This window comes from Gallinula chloropus (genome assembly GCF_964237585.1).
Source record: "Gallinula chloropus genome assembly, chromosome: 15".
Taxonomy (NCBI): domain Eukaryota; kingdom Metazoa; phylum Chordata; class Aves; order Gruiformes; family Rallidae; genus Gallinula; species Gallinula chloropus.
The window spans coordinates 8682114-8701027 of record NC_140100.1 but is presented as its reverse complement, the minus strand read 5'-3'; the positions used below and the strand labels follow the sequence as shown (position 1 = coordinate 8701027).

Sequence of the window (18914 nt, the reverse complement as noted above, 5' to 3'; positions counted from 1 at the left end):
GTGGAGCAATGACATTTTTTTCCTCTCCACCTTTTCTTTTCTCACAGGCCAACACAAAGGGAGAGAGGAGAAACCCAGGAGCCATTTGGCTGCTTCTCCTCTATCAGGAGTGCAAAAAAATGAGGTGGATGCCCATCCTGGTCTCATTCAAATGAGAAAGGAGCTGAAAAGCCTGGGCTATAGCTGTCCCCCAGCTCACCCTCACTGGGCAAACCCTTTGCACCCTCAGCTCTAGCTGCGGGCTGCACGTTGCTGGTCAGCATCAGCTGCTGCAGCACGTGGCCATCCCATATGTGGGGAGGGGGGAAAAGCCCCTCAGTTGCTAGGACGGTCCTCCAATAAAATGACAATATAACCTCTCTCTAGGGTGGCAGATCTTTCTGGAAGTCCCCTCGTGCAAAGAGAGGAAGGAGAGCTGCCTGTAGGTTGCTGTGATTTCCATTTCCTTCCTTGAACAGGGTGTACAATGCCAGCACAGGAGCAGGGCTTTTTAGCACAGGACCCCCCCTACAATAACTACTACTATAAACAATAACTATTCTTTTCTATCCTCAAGTAAAATTTTGCTACTTCTCTGTGACCTAACTGCTTGAAATGGAAATTTATTCTCCTGGTGAAGAATTCCACATACTAGAAAAGATGAATCTGCACTCTGAGGGAACTCCTACGTCTTGAAAGATGTATGACCTACAAAACAAGTCTGATTTTCCCCTGCATGTCAATAGCCTAGGTGTGTAACAGAAAATATTCCACTGAATGCTTCCTACCATTTTTCTTTTAAAGTCATCAAGCAAAATGTCAGAAGTAGTTCAGTATTTTCTGTCATAGGTTAAAGCCTCACGGAGTTGTGGTCTCACACTGCAAATAGTCTCTCAATAAATAAAAATGACAGTTTTAGTTATTATATGGTACTTCAAGTTCCACCTGTCCTACGGGAGCTCCACATGTCATCAGGGAATGAAGACGCCACTTCACTTAGCAACCCTCATGTCATCTAAGGCTTTTTATTGTAGGTGGTGCAAAACACCAATCCACAGAAATCTTTTGCTTACTTCCAAGTATATTAATCTCTTGCATCTCTAAAAATGAATTTATCCTCCCATGCATAATTGACACTAGTAGCCTTAGGAAAGCACATACACTGGCATCCTTGACCCACTGAAGCTGCTGGGGGTTTTGCAATGGACTTCTGGAGCTTGGATTTTAGTTTTCGTTCCCCAGATAATATATTTCTTCTCTGATTAGTTGAAATCCAGTTGGGGTTTCTTTTCAATCCTGCTGGGTTGAAAAAACATCCGAGGTGTAAAAGTATTAAGCGGTTTTTCTGTAATTTACAACAGTGCAAGATGGACCCAGCACATTTGGGGTCTGTGGTTCCGTTTGCTTGGCAGCTCCACATCTTACAAACATCCCTGTTCAATCCACAAACTTCAAACTGTTGCTGAAATGATCACACTGGATGTACAGCCCTTGGACTTGTATTCCAAGTCCACATGACACAGCAGGTTTACTCTTTCAAGGTAATTTGGTACAGGTTAAGTGAAACACTCAAGTCAAATCGGTTCAGAAACTACTTGAAACACAGTTTCATATTCCCTCTCCTAGCAAGGCAAAAATCCATGCGGATAACGAGCAAAACCCCACAGCTTGTTCCTTTGCTTTCCAAACCTGAAATCCATTATCTAGAGATCCACCACTTACTAGCACACATACCAGAGCACAGCCTGAGCAGATGGTTCAAAGCTAACTATCAATCCATTTGCAGTTCAAAACAGCAGTGAACGGCTCCAGCTGTTTTCCAGATCAAAAATATTATTGTCATTTTGCTATCACTGCGTGCTGAGGGTTATGTAACAAAAATGCACATGTCCCTCTGCTTGGAATGCAATTAATTTCCTCCCTCCCCACTGAGAGTGGTAAGTAACAATTCAGACAGTCTGGATGCTTCAGTTTTGAGCATGGCCAGAGATGCAACCCTGGATTTACTCCACGTGGTAACCCACTATTTGTAACACACCAGTCTTCTGGAGGTCTTACAGACAGGGTACACTTTGCAGCTTGGAAAAAAATAAACACGATCGTCCTGTTTATATGTGACCTCTCACTGTCTGTGGGGCACTGTGAATGCTTTGCTGTACTTCTTCAGTTTAACCATAGACTTTGCCTTATGTTGGAATTTTAAGCATTCTAAATAATTGTGCTAACTAGATGAAGTAATTGCTTCTGAGCTGAAATCACAGAATCATAGGGGTTGGAAGGGACCTCCAGAGATCATCAAGTCCAACCCCCAAAGCAGGCTCCCTAGGACAGGTCACACAGGTCGGTGTCCAGATGGGTCTGGAATCTCTCCAGAGAAGGAGACTCCACACCCCCCTGGGCAGCCTGTCCCAGGGCTCTGTCACCCTCACCATGTAAAAGTTCTTCTGCATGTTGGTGCGGAACTTCCTGTGCTCCAACTTGCAGCCATTGCCCCTTGTCCTGTCTCCACAGACCACTGAAAAGGGGCTGGCCATTTCCCCCTGCATCCCATACTTAAGATATTTATAAACATTAATAAGGTCCCCCCCTTAGTCATCTTTTCTCAAGGCTGAACAGTCCCAGCTTACTCAGCTTTTCCTCACAGAGGAGATGCTCCAGGCCCTTAATCATCTTCATCGCCCTCCTCAGCCACTATACTTGCTGTAAGCTTTGGTATACAAATAGAAGGCATCACACACTGTTAACTTTAAACTGGTGGCATAATCCCATCTTACTTTACAAATATCCAAGGCAGTTGAAGTCAGACTCCATAACACTTAACAGAAAGAGAACCTGAACCGCTTCCCTTAGCACAGCAGACTCAGGAAACACAACTAATTCCCTCAATGCAATCTCTGAGCAGCATGCCCTGCATCTTCATGAAGGGCAGCTAACCCAGTGACATCCATCCATCAACTCTAAGATCTTCAGGAGAGGAGCTGTCTTGCTATAAAATGTGTGCACCACACTTAACATCTCTCAGTTGTTCCTGTGGCATAAACACAACGGGGCGATCGGCTGCTCACGCGGGTGTCAGCGGAGATGAAACATTAACCTAGCACTTAACTGCAGCCATTTCCTCAGATGTGTTATTACTTCATTCAGCTTGTCCTGTATTTCTGGCATGGTTTACAGCTTACTTCCACCGGGGGAGGTTTGACTATTCTTACCTGGTTAAATAGGCCAGAGCACGCTCAGATCCCGACTGCTTTATGGGCTCCACCTTTTTAGTAGAGATTCCAGCTTCCCTCATCTGCTGCTTTTCCTTCTTCTTGCGCTCTTTTTTTAATTTTCTCTCCAGTTTCCTCTTTTCCTCTGCAGTAAGTTCTTCCTCCTCTTCTGTTGCCTGGAAGAATAAACATTTAAATAAAGTGTTTACATTTCTATGGGGAAGTGAATAAAATATGCATAAATGCAACGGAGGAACACAGAAAAAAGAAAAAACCCAGAAGCTTCAAGCCTTGTCATTTCACTGCTGACTGTATTCCCATTACCTCTGCTCAATTACAGAAGTGTAAATACTGCAGGAATCTGTCCATCTGCCCTCACAGATGATTATCCTGTTCTCAGCAATACAAGCTCAGCACATCCTAGCTATGTATTAAAACATGGTAGTTAAACTTTGCTGTGCTCTTTGCTCGCCCAAACTCAGCCCTGAGAGGGGGATGTGAAGAGCAGAGTCTAGTCCGTGGTGGAGGGAGGGTATGGATGTATTTCTTTTAGCACAGCCACATTGAAGGGGGAGAAGCAGGGTTTCTGTACAACCCTTGGCTTCTGGGGCTGTTTGCTGTGTAACTTCACGTTTCCCAGGACCGAGAAAAGCTCTGTCTGCCAGACTGGGCTTCATCTCCATTATGCCAAAGATGTGACAACTGCCATCTTCATCCAAGACCTCTTGGGGATCCTTTGGCAATCTTGGTTAAAAACATGCAGGACCTTCCACAAATGTATACACACATATATCCCACAAAGGTTGAAGTTTATTTAGGTTTTCAGACAGAACAGTTGATTATTCACATCTGAACCACATTACTATTAATATATGCACAGGTACACCCCAGATGAAAATCAGCATCTTGCATACAGATGGAAAGCATTAAATAGATACACTGTGTTTATCTGGGAAAACCCAACAGGAGATCACAACTGTTCCACAGCAAGGTGGGATTGACTCCAGGGGCTCCTAGACATTTCAGAGAGGTTCACTCCTATCTTTCCAGGCAATAGTCTCTCTGAATTGTTAAGTATCAACTAGAAGCATAAAAATATTGCAGCTAGTCTAATACTAGATGGCTCTTTATTCAGCACCCAGATTTCCCTGAGAGAAATTCACTCCTTTCAGAACCCTAACTACTCTGAGGGCCATCACAACACTGTAGACAGAGCAGCTTCTGGGTATCCAAACCCCTTTCTACCTCAGGACATCATGAAGTGTCCCAAGCAAAGGCTAAAGGACTATTTAAATATCACCTCCTCTTCCTAGAACAGAACAGAAAGTCAGTAGCAAAAATAGAAGAAGTATGGCTCTTGTGATGAGCTCAGCATTTTTAGCCACTGTGTGCTGTACTACTTCCTTACTATCACTTGTAGCTAACTGAAAACTGCAAACATTACCATGCTTCTACATCACAGGTTGGAACAGGTTGTCAGGCTCCCATGTTTATCTAACTATATCAAGCACCTCTTATCAAGACCGTTTAAATACCTTGCTCATGACATCCCACGAGAAGAGGTGGGGCTGTGGGCAACACAGCAGTGTCTGCAGAAAGGTGAAATGCTAGAGAGATGGTGCCCAAACAGTAATGACCTATGAATGACTCCCTTCCTCAGCAACATTTGTATCAGGGTTTTTAAGACAACCTGAGCAAGGACCAGACTCCCAGCAGGGCAGGCTGTATTTATAGGAACCTGGGGTCTCTGGATAGGGAAAAACCACCCACAGACAGCTGTGGAAATGGCACTGATGTAAGGTGGCCCAGGAAATGACTACTTTATCTCTACACAAGTGGACTTTGAAGCAGTCTCCTATGTGACCAGGACAAAAAAAGAGACTGCATGCAAGTGTTTCTTGAGTTCTTTAAATCTGTAATTCTCCTGCTCAAAATAAAGACAGACACACTCTGGTATTTCTGCCAAATCTACGTGGCACTCAGACACTTCAACTGCAAGGTGATGAAGGTGAAGTATACAGAGACAACCAAGGGAGACCAGAGGAGCTACCCATGCCTATGGCAGCTCTACCTGCATTTTGCATCCCAAGGCTGAGGAAGAGAAAGGAGTCTAACCACCACCAACATCTCCAAGAACAAGAATTACATTCCCGGTGTTGACTGGTTTGGAGTCAGCAGTTTTACTACAGCACCGTGCTTACCAGGTGAAGTTCTCTGCTCTAGCATCAGAAACCCACAGGCCCAAACTGAGAGCAAAAGCAACACTTTTCCTCCAAACCTTTTTGAGGTACCCAAAACTGAAACCTGAACACACAGGAAGATCAACTGCTTCATGGAAAGGTCGGTTCAAACCACCGTATTAACCAGGCCCTCCATAGTGCTGTACCAACGTGTGCCTGCTGAGTGCTTCCAAATGAAAATCCAAGCCTGGTGCTCAGCAGCATTATCCTCCTGGCATTCAAGCAAAGGCTGATTGAACAAGACAATGCCTGAACACAATCTTATTTGCTAACGACACCTGCCAAGGACTAAACCTTTGCTCCATGTCGATTCACGGACCATCTGAGTTTACTCTGACTCATCTTTTCAATTTTTGGTTTTCAAAGACTGAAAAAGGGCAAGAAAATAGAACAAAGGGGACTGGGACTTTAAAGAAGGTCTGGGTTTTTTTTTGTTTAAAATACTATTTAGCTACTTTTATGGAAGGGCCAGCGTTCATGTGCAGCCCCATGCAAAAAAAAGCAACATCTGTTGCATTTGTATAGAAGACATTTTATAACTCATGCTGAGAATAAAATAATATTTAGGGTGAAGGGAGGTACGTAATTGTTATACAGGAAACAACGTTTTCATTTGAAAAGCCACCCTGGTACTTACTAAAATAACAATCCAGCCATACAAAGCCCAGGAAAACACGGAGGGTGGTCATTTATAAAGTGTTTGTAAAAGATTACTACAGCAGCTGTCCAACAGACGACACACTACAGTTAATCTTCTTTTAAAAATAATGTAATGAATTTGTTTACTTTTCTGCGAGCCATGAAGCTTTCAAATAAAGTGACTGTGGCACATCATTAGAGCCAGCCTGATACAGCGGCCTCTGCTTCTTCCTACTTACAGTAAAGGCCTATCTCTGTACCTTCCCTTCCCCCCACATTCCTTGCATTACCAAAAAGCTTTTTATCCCTCTCTGCTCCATTAAAAACACAACAAGTTGCTCCCTCCCTTGTAGGTCCCGATGTAAATACCGAGCCCTAACAACATTTGTTTCCAGCATCACAGTTGATGCACTGTGGGCTGTCTGAAACAAGAGCTTTGTTCTCCCCGCGGGGCTGGCCCGGCCCGAAGAGTCAGGTTTGGGGCTAGGGAGGCCTTCTGCTGGCCTGAGGCACCACAGAATCCCAGAATCTCCTGAGCTGGGAGGGATCCATAAGGACCATCAGGTCTAATCCCTGGCTCCACACAGGCCCAGCCAGGTTAGAGCATGGAATTGAGCACATCGTCCAGATGCTTCTTGCCCTCAGCCCAGCTTGGAGCTGTGACCCCTTCCCTGGGGAGCCTGTGCCAGCACCAGACCCTCCTCTCAGTACTGAACCTCTTCCTGACACCCAGCTTAAACCTCCCCCGGCACAGCTTCACGCTGTTCCCTCAGGTTCTAGCCCTGGTCACCAAAACAAGAGGGCAGGGGCAGAATCCAGAGCTTGCCCTTTTTAAACTTCATAATCCCAGACATCTTCCCAGGGAAACGGGTTCCATCAGGGAATCTTCTCGTTAGGGGTCCCTGAACATGTCAAGCTAAAGCACTCACAACTTTGCAGCTCAAACAACTTCTCAAGTTGCAACTATGCTTTTATCTATCCACGCCAACTTGATTCATCCCATAGCACGTGGCACAATCAGGCCTTTACCAGTTTTTAATTTGAAAGCCTCAAGTTTTATGTGCTTCATGAAACACCTACATTTGGTGGCATGTTCTCCACTGAAGCTGAGGGTAGTTTTATCACAATTTAAAAAAACCCAACACAACCTTCCCCGAAACTCAAAAAACCCCCAAACCCTTCAGTGGAATTTAAAGCCTAGCTGTATTTATTTTAGCTTGGATGATCTCTGTTACAATACTCTACTAGATGCATCTCCCTTTAAATCAACAGCCTTAGCTTTTAATTTCACTTTCCCTGACCCATTGGCATGACTGGTTTTCCCAAAGATGTGTCCAAAGTTTGTGAGCCATTTGGATTAAGAGTTTTAGCATTAAAATTAGCATTTAAATTTAAAATCCCCCAACCAACAGGACTTCATTGTTTTCAGGTTATAAATATTCCATGTTGTCTCCTTCTATAAAGTGACATCACAATTTGCAGTGCTGCAATTTAGTCTTAACTACAACACCATAAAGTCCATATTTGAGCGTGCGCGACACTTGTTTATGGATGTGATAAATCTAAACCACGTGCACAGGGAAAAACACAACGCTTGCTTATTTGCAAAGCCTGCTGAGAGCTACCACACCACCTCAGATTGTGGGCTCATTAGATCTCAATCTAAACAAGGTCAGGCTGGGTCACTGCACTGGAAGGAATGACATTCAGAGGAGAGCCAGGGTTTTCTCGTGATTAAGGAGGTGGGAGTCTTCCACTTGGAAACTTTCCAGAAGGCCTGAAAGGTGCTAAAAGGGATATTGCCACTAGATGCCATATTTTGAATAAAACACAGACCCCCAAATCTTTTAACACTTAGGCTCATAAAAACCCATGTCATCTTTGCCAGGGTATGGAGATGTGAGCTCAGTCAGACATCTCCAAGCAAATTCCTGAAGTTCCATATGCTATGCCACATCCATCTGCAAAGCCCTGGGACAGCCAGCACGGTGACTTTTTCAGTGCCAGTCTCCCAGTTTCTGAAGTGAATGTAAACACAGTGATTTACTGTACATCTGACATCTGACTCAAAATATATCTGGGGGCTTCGGCTGTGGCAGTTTTAGATGCTAAAGTTTTCCATTATTTTTTAATCTGGAAATACAGCCCAAATCTGAAACATTTTGTGAGTCTTCTTTAGAAAGGAGCTTGTCCACCACAGACAAGACTCAAACTGGAGTAAGACGTTTAATTGTGTGAAGCAATCCCACCAGGCAATTCAGAACAGAGAAAACTCACTGTAACTGCAAGAGAAACTGACTGAAACACGTACCCAAGACAGGATTTCTTGAAGATGTCTGACCCTTGTTTGCTTCTGCAGCAAGAGCAACAAAACCAACCAGGTGTAGTTTTGCAGAGCTCATTCTGCCAGGGGATTACGAACTGAAATGGCTGGTCAACCAGTATCAAGATGGCATTAAGAGCATGCTAATTACACTGTGGTTCAGCAGAGCATTTTTTGTTTCCAGATTTATAGTTACCCAAAGCTCCTCAATCACCTCACACTTAAGCAGAACTGAAGACATCTTCTAAGACTTCTTTCTGTCCTTCCTCCTTGCTAGTCAGTGTTTCAAAGACTCCTACATTTGTACCCCTAATCATCTGCTGCCAGCGAAGAACAAGGCTGTCAGGGTCAGAAACTCTGAAGAATTGCCCCAATGAACCAAATACTCGTTTGTTAGAAATCTGCCTTTGGGATTCACCTGCCTAGGTCTGAACTTTCCACCTGTTTGGGGGTTCAGCTTTGCTGCCAAACCTCTAGCAGTAGCCAGAGACCAAGGCCACAACACTGAATTTACTTATTTATTGGGACCAGTGAATCAGGCTCCTCTGAAAGCCAAGAGACTTTTCTCTTTTCCCACCAGCACAGCAACACAAGTCTGTCCAACAGCAAAGCAACAGCAGAAATCAGGAGGAATGAATGATAACTTGACCAACATTGACAACTGTGTTAAAAAGGTGTTGAACCTTTGAACTCCAGAGAGAGATGGGGAGATGGATAACACGGCTCACTGCATAGCGGGAGCATTGCATCATGTTGTTTGTTCATTAAGCTCATGTTATTTCATGATTTTTAATATAGAGAAATGTCAAAAAGGGGTTTTGTTCACTGACCACGAACGGATGAGGATCAACTGACCTGTCAAATAATGGCTTCAGCTTACAAGTTACCTTTTGCCCCCCAAAATGCCCTATGAGTGAAACCAGAATACAAAACATTCTGCTTGTCTTATGAATCCCAACAAATAACTGGCCATCTGCCAGCTTAAAAACAAAAAGCTGAATCTATAAACACAGTTCAAAACCTCCGAAGCAGAAAGGCTGGCAAATCCTTAGATGAGAGGTTCCTACAAGGGGGACTGACAAATGATTTACTATCTGAGGTTTGCCAAAGAGCCCTGCTATAACTACAGCTAAAGAGTTCACATAAAACAGTTCTTGGCCATATTGAATTTAAATAACTATTTTCTGTCATTTAGCACCTTATGAAGAGAAGTGGTATAACCAGAGGGGGCATATGACATTTCATTACCATGCAGAAAGCAAATTTTGAATGAAAAGTAACATTTGTAGCAGAGTAACTTCTTTCCATCGAGTACAGAGGAAGGGTTTTTTGTTTTAATTTATACATTACTTCAAGAAAATGTTAACATTTTTCACAAAAACAAGGTGGTTTTAGAATCTCAACAAAAAAAACACCAGGAATACCTTCCAATAAGTTGATTTGGAAAGGTTTTAGTAGATGCAACCCAGGCAGAAAAGCCTCCAACAAGTTCTACAGGAAGCCAGATTTAAATAGGAACAAGCTTTTTATCTTTCTGATCCAGGAAAGGATTCTTTTAGCAGTCATGCAAATGTGTGGTTTGGGTTTTTTTTTAGGAAAAAAGCATCCTGTGTACAGAGCCAGAACATCTCACAAGCACAAGTGATGAGGCATCACCCTACATCTGCAGTGTCCTTCCAAAACGGTGCATCTTTAGCAGCTTGAACCCGGGCTTGGTTTACAGCTACATGATCTTCAGAGGTTTCAGAGACTCACAGCCGATTTGGAGAAGCACATGAAGCGTTATCATTAGGAACCATGGAGTAAGAAGAAATTGAACTCCCTGAATTAAATGAAGGCATTTATAGGCACACAGAACAATGCCATTTACAGACCCTGGCTTATTGAATTCCACTTTCTAGGTTGTTTGCTCCTATACTACATGTACCATAGCAGATTATGTTCTAAGGCACAAATTAGTCCCGTATTTTACTCCTGTGCTTTCCCCACCAGTATCACAGTCCTAAATAAAGAGAAACACTTGAGACCCCACTGCGAAGGCAGGCTTGGGGAATGCAGTTTTGCTTCATTTACAACTACAGCACTGCCAGGAATTTTCACGTATTTCTCAAAGGATTTTGCTTACTCTCTTAGTCTTAATTAAACAGCGTTAACCAATGGGGAGAAAGTGGAATAAGAAGGAAAAGAAGAGAAAGGAGGGGGGGGAAAGGAAAACCCTTGGCAATTATTTGTACCCACATCCCTGTGGCTTACACACAGCCCTTTTAACCCCTCCCCAAAAACACCCAGAGGAATTTTAATAGAAGGAGCACGAGACTGTCGCAGCACTCGGTGGTGTTTTCCTTGCCACCAAAGTCGTCCCCCTCCCTTTAGGGGTGCTGACAATTCCTTCCCAAGTTTAAAAAGGCAGCGAGAGGCGGTGGAAGCTGAGCACAGGCTGTTTTGAAATCCTTGCTGGAGAATTTAATGAAGAAAAAGAAAAAAACAACAGACACACACACACAAAAAAAAACTAACCAAAAAAAAAAACCCCAACCCCAAACCACGAGCTCCATCTCCTCCAATGAAAGAGGTACCACAGGGTGTAGGCAGGTTGCCAGGCGAGCTCGGCAGCGTGACCGCGCTGCATTGAGTTTCTTTAATGAAAGCCAGGAAAGAACACATTACACAGTGTTTCTTCTGAGAGCCAGCTAGCCTCCAGTGATTGAAATCAATAAAAACAGTCGGCAAGGGGCCCAGTGGGGGAAGAGAGAAATCTCCACTACAGCATTCAGTTTGCTTTCCACTTTCTCCCTCCTCCACTCCCCCCCCCCTCTCTAAAGTTAAACTCTGAAGATCACCATGACAAGCTGCTTCGCTTCCAGCACAGGGAAGACGCTGGTGGGGATTTAAAGGAAGCAAACGCTTTTCCTCCCTGCCTTTGCCCTCTCCCCGCAGAGAGAAGGAAATGAAAGGCTTGTTTGGAATTTGAATCCTGCCTGGAAAAACTTCACCGGACAAGTGCATCGTACTGGCGTTTCAGGAAAGGGATGGATTTTACGGTCAGAGAATGCTAAAAGGTGAGAGGGGAAAAGAAAAGCAGGGATCTGATTCAGCCGGAGCCCAGGCACAGGCTAGGATGCCCACCGCAGCGGAGGGGACCTCTGGAGCTGCGGGAAGGACTGCAAGTGAGCGCCTGAGATCGGCACCATCCACATCCTAAAGCAGCCCAAACGTAAGGGAACACGTGACCGATGCAGCGACCCAGGTAAGCAGAACCGGCTTTTAATGCTTCTCCATACCACGTCCCAAATCGGAGCGAGACCTTTCTCCTTCAGCCTCTTACCGACCGCCCCACGGCCTCCCTCGTTAACCTCGGGCGGGTTAACGCTAAGCTTGTCCCCGTCTGAGAACCGTGTCGGGCCACTAATCCCCACTGAACTATAAAACACGCACAAAAGCCCTTTGTTTACTGGTTTTGCGTTGAATTTGCTGGTTGACAAGGTAGGACGGGGCTGTTGCGTAAGTCCAGGAGGGCCCACTCGGAGTAAGGAAACACGACTGACCCCGCAGGCTGGAGCTGACTGCGATCTGAGAGAGTGCCAGTAATGAATTTCTAATATGGTCCATATTTATCTATTTTATTTATGTATTTTAATCACCATAGCAGCCACATACAGTACATACTTGCACTGAGTTCCATGTGCTGAGCTGCGCCGCGAGCCCCAGCGACTCGCATGCACGGGGACTGGCCCGAGTGTGTTGTTGAAAAGAACTTTGTGATTCCTCATCAACGCAGCCAAGGGGGGATTTCTGGCTCGTTGCTTAGGAATAACCCACACAGGCTTTACCCAGCACACGTACCTTCTGCTGTTACCCTAACTCAAGCCAGCAGTTTTCATACTGATGCCCCTATAAAAATGGGGAAGACACAGATCACAGCTGTGGATCACACCACTTTCTCAAGTTCTTGGCCAGCTTCAGATGATTTATCTAGGCTTCAGTGAGACATGAAGGGTGAAAGCAAAGTTTGCCTTTTGCTAGGCAAGAAAAACTGATGATTGCTACATCTCTTTTCCAGCAGTGGGAGGAATTCACTGGAAGAGATAATAAATAGGTGCCTGTGGAGCAAGAGCAACCACGCTTGTCCTCTCCGTGCTGGTCAGCATTAGATGGTGACAGCAACACACACGCTCGCTGCCAAGAGAGGGCTTGGGAGGGATGGGATGCTTCCACATCCATCAGTGTTTCCCAAAACCATGGGGTTCACACTCAGGGTGACACTGAGGGTAGGGAGAAGAGACTTCCTGGCATCTCCATGGCAGCACCAGCAGACAGAATGCAGGAATTTAGCACAGCAAGTGCATGTGTATTTCTGCAGGTGCAGTGTTGGTCTTTCTTTGGAAAACAAAGGTTTTTAAGGGTGGTTTTATTATTTCCACATCCTATGGAAGTGAAAGTGACTCCCATACTTGGATAGAGACCTGGAGAACAGCTCCATGTCCAGAACTAAGGGACTGTTATTTCTGTTCATCAGGTTCTTTTTAAAGCATGAACTGTTCTGATCAAGATGTGAAAATAGCTGAGGCTCTATTTAAATAGTACTACATTTTTACACTGATTCTACCAGCCCAATTTTGAACTCCTCACACAAAACAGTCACAAAATAATAGCTGAAGATGTAATTGAAGAACAATATTTACAGTAAAAAAAGCAAAGTTGTGATTCATAATAGACTATGACCCCATGAATGTTTTGGGGCATATACACAGCCCCACAATTCACCTTTCCAAAATCTGTTCCCTGTTGTGCCTCCCCCTGCAGAGATCCTTTGCAGAAATGACAGCACCTTCATAATCCGGGAATCACAGCAATCACTCCCACACCAATCAGCAAATCTGTCTTGCACTGTTCTTGGAGCTAAATTTATCCTTATGCAGAGGAACTCATTGAAGTCTTTACTTTAAATTTCAAACAGGGAAAGTTTAGGTGGGAATTAGACAATGCATATCACTTCTACTGACATTCTCAAGCCCAAATGATATTCCTCCACATAACTCCCTCAGCAGAAAACATAAATATTATTTTTAAGGCAGAGTGCAAGGTATTTTTGCTCATAGCAATGTATTTTTCAGTAGCTAAGAGGTATGACTTCACACAGCATTTACTGCTATGGGAATATGTTCTTCTCAAACACATGACATAGAAAAGAAGTATTTTCTCATTCAGAGAGTTTGACCAAATACAGGGATTCTGGCAGTCACACCACAAGACTTGCCAGTTTTTCAGTCCTGGCAGTGTTATTACAGCAGGTTCTCTGAACCCACTCCTTCACACTCTTCCTTTAGAGCCTGGAGGTCTGGAAGAATCCCATGTTGCTTTGCTGAGTTGGATGCAATAGAACAGCGCTGATGGGAACCTATCTCTCACCTTTCCACTAGTCTTGATAGTCCCCTATCATGAGTACTTTGCATCTTCAGCACAGTGAGGAGTTCTGAATAGCTCACGCCAGCTGCCCTTACACCAACCTGCACTGTTAAAAGAGCTTTTTGAAAGCAGCATGTAAGGTTTTGTAACAGTCAGTGAAGTAGATGAAATTATTTTAAAGGTAGAAAGACAAACATTTTGTTTTGATCTCAGATATGTCAATCTTCATTAAGAGAAAGATCCATGATCCTACCAAACAAGTCAAATGGCTATTCCAAAGACTCTGAAATTCAGCAACACAAGTGCAAACATCAGAGTCTGCTAAATACCTGGAGAGCCCACCTTGGGTGAAGTATAATTACTTGTTCCTGCACTGGTAGAAAAAGGCTGTAACCATCCCTTTGGAATGAACATGATTTGACATGTCCTGACCACTGTAAAGCTTCAAGGTATCTCCTTTCTTATTTACACCAGCAGTTCATGGTACCAGATTCATTCAGCTGAGGATATTTAGTTTTCTTGGTCTCGAATCGACAGCTTCTCTGTGACATGCCCATTCTCACTCAAAAATGGAATATCATTAAGTGTGCAGTTGGAGAAAGTATATTTTTCCCCCATCAACAGGAAAGACTAGTGAGCAGACTAATTCTTAAACAAAAAACAATGGTAATCAATCCCTAGGAAAGGTGGCTTTCCTTGCAATTCAGACAGGAATCTTTATGTTTGACTTTGGAAGATGTTTTTGATTCATTTCTTTAGCAGAATGCGTTCGTTTCCTGATTCAGTAACCCCAAAATAGACACATACAGCAGCACCCAGAACACAAGCAACCCCTTCACTGTCCCACACTGCCACACCAGGACAACTGAGCAGAAGGGTATCAAAAACCTCAACCCATGTCTTCCCACCTGATTTGCTTTACAATAGGATAAAAGGTTTGGGAGACAGAGAATCGGACTCAGAGTTTGGTTATAAAAAAGAAGAGACATCTTGAAATAAAATGAGGAATGAATGTGATTATAGATTTTTACATTTGATTTAATGCCCAGTGATAACCAGGGATGGGTAACTTGCTGTGAGAATTAATTTCTGCAAAATGATTGCTGCTGTAAATAGGCATCACTCACATCAACAGACCTCTGTGTGCAGAATCTGAATCTCTGCAAAGCAACAAGATCGATGAAGCTCCACTTGCCCCTCACATACAATTCAGTTCCCACCAAACATCTCGTCTTAAGAAGCTTTGTCTCAAGGAGAAAGGTGAAGAGTAACATATCTCAGAGGTGGCACGAATGACACAATCTTGCTTTCCTTCAGGTCTGTCTGCTGCCCTCCCAAGCCCAATGACCCAGAGCAAGCAGCAGCACCCAGTTAAACACAACTGGTAGGGAGATAGACTTCAAATACACTGTCAGTTTGAAACAGTCTCACAGAAGTTCCTTAAGAAAATTCCAGCCAGATTTTTAGCATTTTTAAAAGACTCTGAAACTCAAGTAAAAGTCATTCCCAGTTTGTATTAATTTAGCCACCTTTCACATGCTTTCTGTGCTCGTGAGCTCCCCGATAACCCTATGCCTGTGATACTAACTCTTAAGCTCTCCAAACTGATCTCTCAGACCCGCAACACTGACATGACATCTGGTTTTTATAGCATCAGGTGTGTGCCCTCCTTCTGCTTTTGTGAGGGAGAGCAGAAAATTGAAAAACAATTATGATTTAGGACCCTAAATTAAAACCTGTTGACTGTTTAGTAAAAATACTCCATAAAACTTGTTTGCATTTCAGCAGACCACACTGAAGGATATCACTGGGAAAGCAGCACAAGGTGTTTGCTTAGTTTGGAATTAGGGCACCTAGTTGTTATCCTAAAATAAAATTGCATTAATCTGCATTTTAATAATAAGTAGTTTACACATATTTGTAAAATAAATGCCACAGTTTATCTGGAGGGAATTTACAACTCCTGTTAGCTTCAAAGTCAAGCTTTACAGGTAGAAGTTACATTTTACATCTTCCATAAACCAACTACAAGCTCAACAGAAAAGGGCAGCTACCCACACAGTTTTAAAGTTAAATAGAAAATAGGGCAGATAATTAAAGACAGAATAACATGTGATATCCAAGAAAGCATGGACCAACCCCCTAAGAGGAGGACTGAGTTTGCCATACCTGTCCTGTCAACGTGTAATTCTGCAGGGGTCAGAAGGGAGTTTAAGGTAGGAACAAGAAGCTGTTCCTTGACTGCAGCACAGCAAGAAGCACTGGAGATGGGTGCTAGAAACCAGAGACCATCAAAGGTCAATGCTTGAATTGTTAGTGAAAGCAGAGTCAATACTTCCATAGCACATGGGGTAATGGCAAGAGGGGGAGCAGACTGCAAAGCTCTGAGAGTGAAGTCTAGGCTTGGCAGAAGGAAAAATGAGCAATAGCAAATGGAAGGCCCATCTCAAGGGAAATTCTGATCCTCAAGAATGTTTTTTTTAAATTAACTACTCTGGAATAGAGCCAAGATGTCAGAATTCTTCTTTGAACAGCAGCAGCAAAGCTTCCTGTTTCTTCTTACCAGCAAACAACACAACACACTTTGAAACAGAAAAATCAAACTAAAATCAAAATTTAAGGTACTACCCTAATGTGAGACATTCCTGTATTAGGGATGTGAAATGAAGAAACAGACATCCTCCTACTCCGGTGACGTTTACAGCAAAAGTCAAGATATTTCCTAAACCACTTCAAATAAAATTGCAATCTCCAAAACAACAACAAAAACATAATCAAGACTGACAAAAAGTTTCTCCTTTTTTTGCCCTTTCCTTTTTTAAACTTGCCTTAGCAATGGGTACCCTCCCCTGGAACGAGCTCCCCTGGGAGCTAAAATCATACTGGAAGGTCGTAAGGGAGAGATGAACTCCTGCCAGCGATGCAGGCGGCACGGGTACTGACATGTGAAGTCAAGGAGAATAGGGAACACTGGGAAAGTTGGAGAAGCCAGGAAAAATCAACACCTGTATTTCTATCAAGGTAGAAAAGAGAATACATGGTACTTCTTGCACAGGACACCCTCCCCCCCAGACTCTCTGAAAGAATTCTTATTTAATGCCTTCAGAAAATCTGTCATTCACCCTTCAAAACGCCGATTAAATTCCAAAGAGGTTCTGAAGCCCTGACTTATCTCCCAGTGTACATGACCAACCAGGCATCCAGGAACAATAAGAGGTGGAAATTTGTGATAAATTCCAGCTTTGAAGTTATAAACAGGAGCATGATTCATACTTTTCCTGGCTTTGAAAATGTTTACAATGTTATTTTTCGTTTTACTTCTACACCCAGATCGTGCTGTGATCAGACCTGGAATACAACTGGAAATGAAAGATAATAATCTGATTCATCAAACACTCCTGACAACTTTCATGACAGGAAATATTGTTCACATTGGCAGTTTTATGCCAAACTTTGCAACTTGCCCAAAGTAATGTAAGCTTAAACCAAGCATGGGACTTCTCAGCATAAATATTCCTACCTCTGAGGCATGTGTTCAGCACAATATATCACAGAACTCGGTATCACAGTACTTGGTATCTTGAATCCACCATACCTTATCAACAACAGAAACAGAATAGCTGAAATAAATACATGAAACCACCTGGACAATATCCCAGAGTTTCCCACACCAGCAGGAAGGCCACGAGAGATGACAACAATAAACCTGGGCCCTACAACTCCCATGCAATGTAAAGCTGAGCTCAGCCTCCAGAGAAATTCTGCAGGGGAGAAACACAGCAAGAAAAACTCCTAGTAGTAGGTAACACAATTCGTGTGACATTTTTCAGCTCCCACTAGTAGTTATTTTAGGGAACTGGAGAATTCAGACTGGTAGCAGACTGTTTGATTACTGTAATTAACATAACTAACAGTGCTGGTCTGTCCTTTGTAGCGTTTAGAACTACGGGTCAGTCCTAGTCACAGTCAGACCTTCCAGCTTTGATGTGCTTTAAAGCATCAGCACAACCCTCTGCTAGGCTAGGCATGGCCACGGGCGAGATGCTGCGGTCAGCAGAATTTATACCCTCCTTTATCTAATTACTAATCCAAGGTGCAATTTCAAAACTCCTTTGAAGGTTCCCACTGCTCTAAAGGAGGCTGTGGGACTGACTCTAATGCCCAGCCCAAAGAAGAAGGGTGGTATATGGTGGCGAGCACACAAAATGGAGAGAGAACTATAAACTCTGCGTACATGAGGCCCTCGCTGGCAAAATACATAGAATGTTCTGAAGCTGACAGCTTTATAACTCTAAATGGTTTCCCAAATGAAATCCAAACAAAAGAGCAGAGATGTACTCTAAATCACTCAGCAATTGCTGCTTAGAAAAACCAGCGACCACTAACTCCAGCAAACAAAAGAGTTGCTTTAAGTAAGCGGAATGAATGGAAAAAATGTCAGGGGTTATTTTTTTCCCTTTGCTGTTGTTCTTTCAGCTTTATTTCTCTCTGTTCTTGAATCTATACACATAATCATTCGGTTCATCCTGACAAATACTGTATAACCAACTATCAATCACATTAACTTTTAATACGTTGAGAGAAGTCAGATACCAAGTGATAAAACGAGTTCAGGCAGAGGGCATATGTTAAGCAGCTGTGAGTCCGTTTAAGCTGTCTATACGTCTGAAAGCTTAATGTCATTACACAGAGCTCCCATTTCTCCCTTTCCCGCCTTATCCCCATTATATATAATAGAAATTATTAACCTACTGGAAGAAATACAGTCACACAGTGACTGCAGCAGCACAAACAATATGCTTATAAATGAGACACAGTATATTTTGCTTACAGTGAAGGATTACACAGCCAAATGCTTCTCTTTAGCCTCTAAAGAAAGCTTTACTCATGAATAAAAGTCTCAGGTAATAGTTTCAGGAACAATTTCAACCCGCATAAGTTAGTGCTCCCGCCAAGAGACACGCTCTACATTTTCTCCCACCTCCTTCTTGGGCTGGAAAAAGTGTTTGTACAGTCTTGTAAACTCATCTGGGTTAAATTCACCTCTCTATCCCCCCCCAAAGGTTACTTTAAAACCAAGTCAGTTCCTTAACTCAACTCCCTATGAGTATTTCTGCC

General features: G+C 43.3%; 1 protein-coding gene across 3 annotated transcripts in view; it reads right to left on the bottom strand.

The window, feature by feature from the left end:
• The window catches only part of CHLSN (cholesin), a 126478-nt gene that overhangs the window by 22675 nt on the left and 84889 nt on the right, over positions 1 to 18914 (bottom strand). For all 3 annotated transcript variants that reach the window (XM_084270785.1, XM_084270787.1, XM_084270786.1), the window contains one exon: positions 3189 to 3364. In XM_084270785.1, the coding sequence (XP_084126911.1) occupies positions 3189 to 3364 (176 nt within the window). The remainder of the gene's footprint in view (positions 1 to 3188; positions 3365 to 18914) is intronic.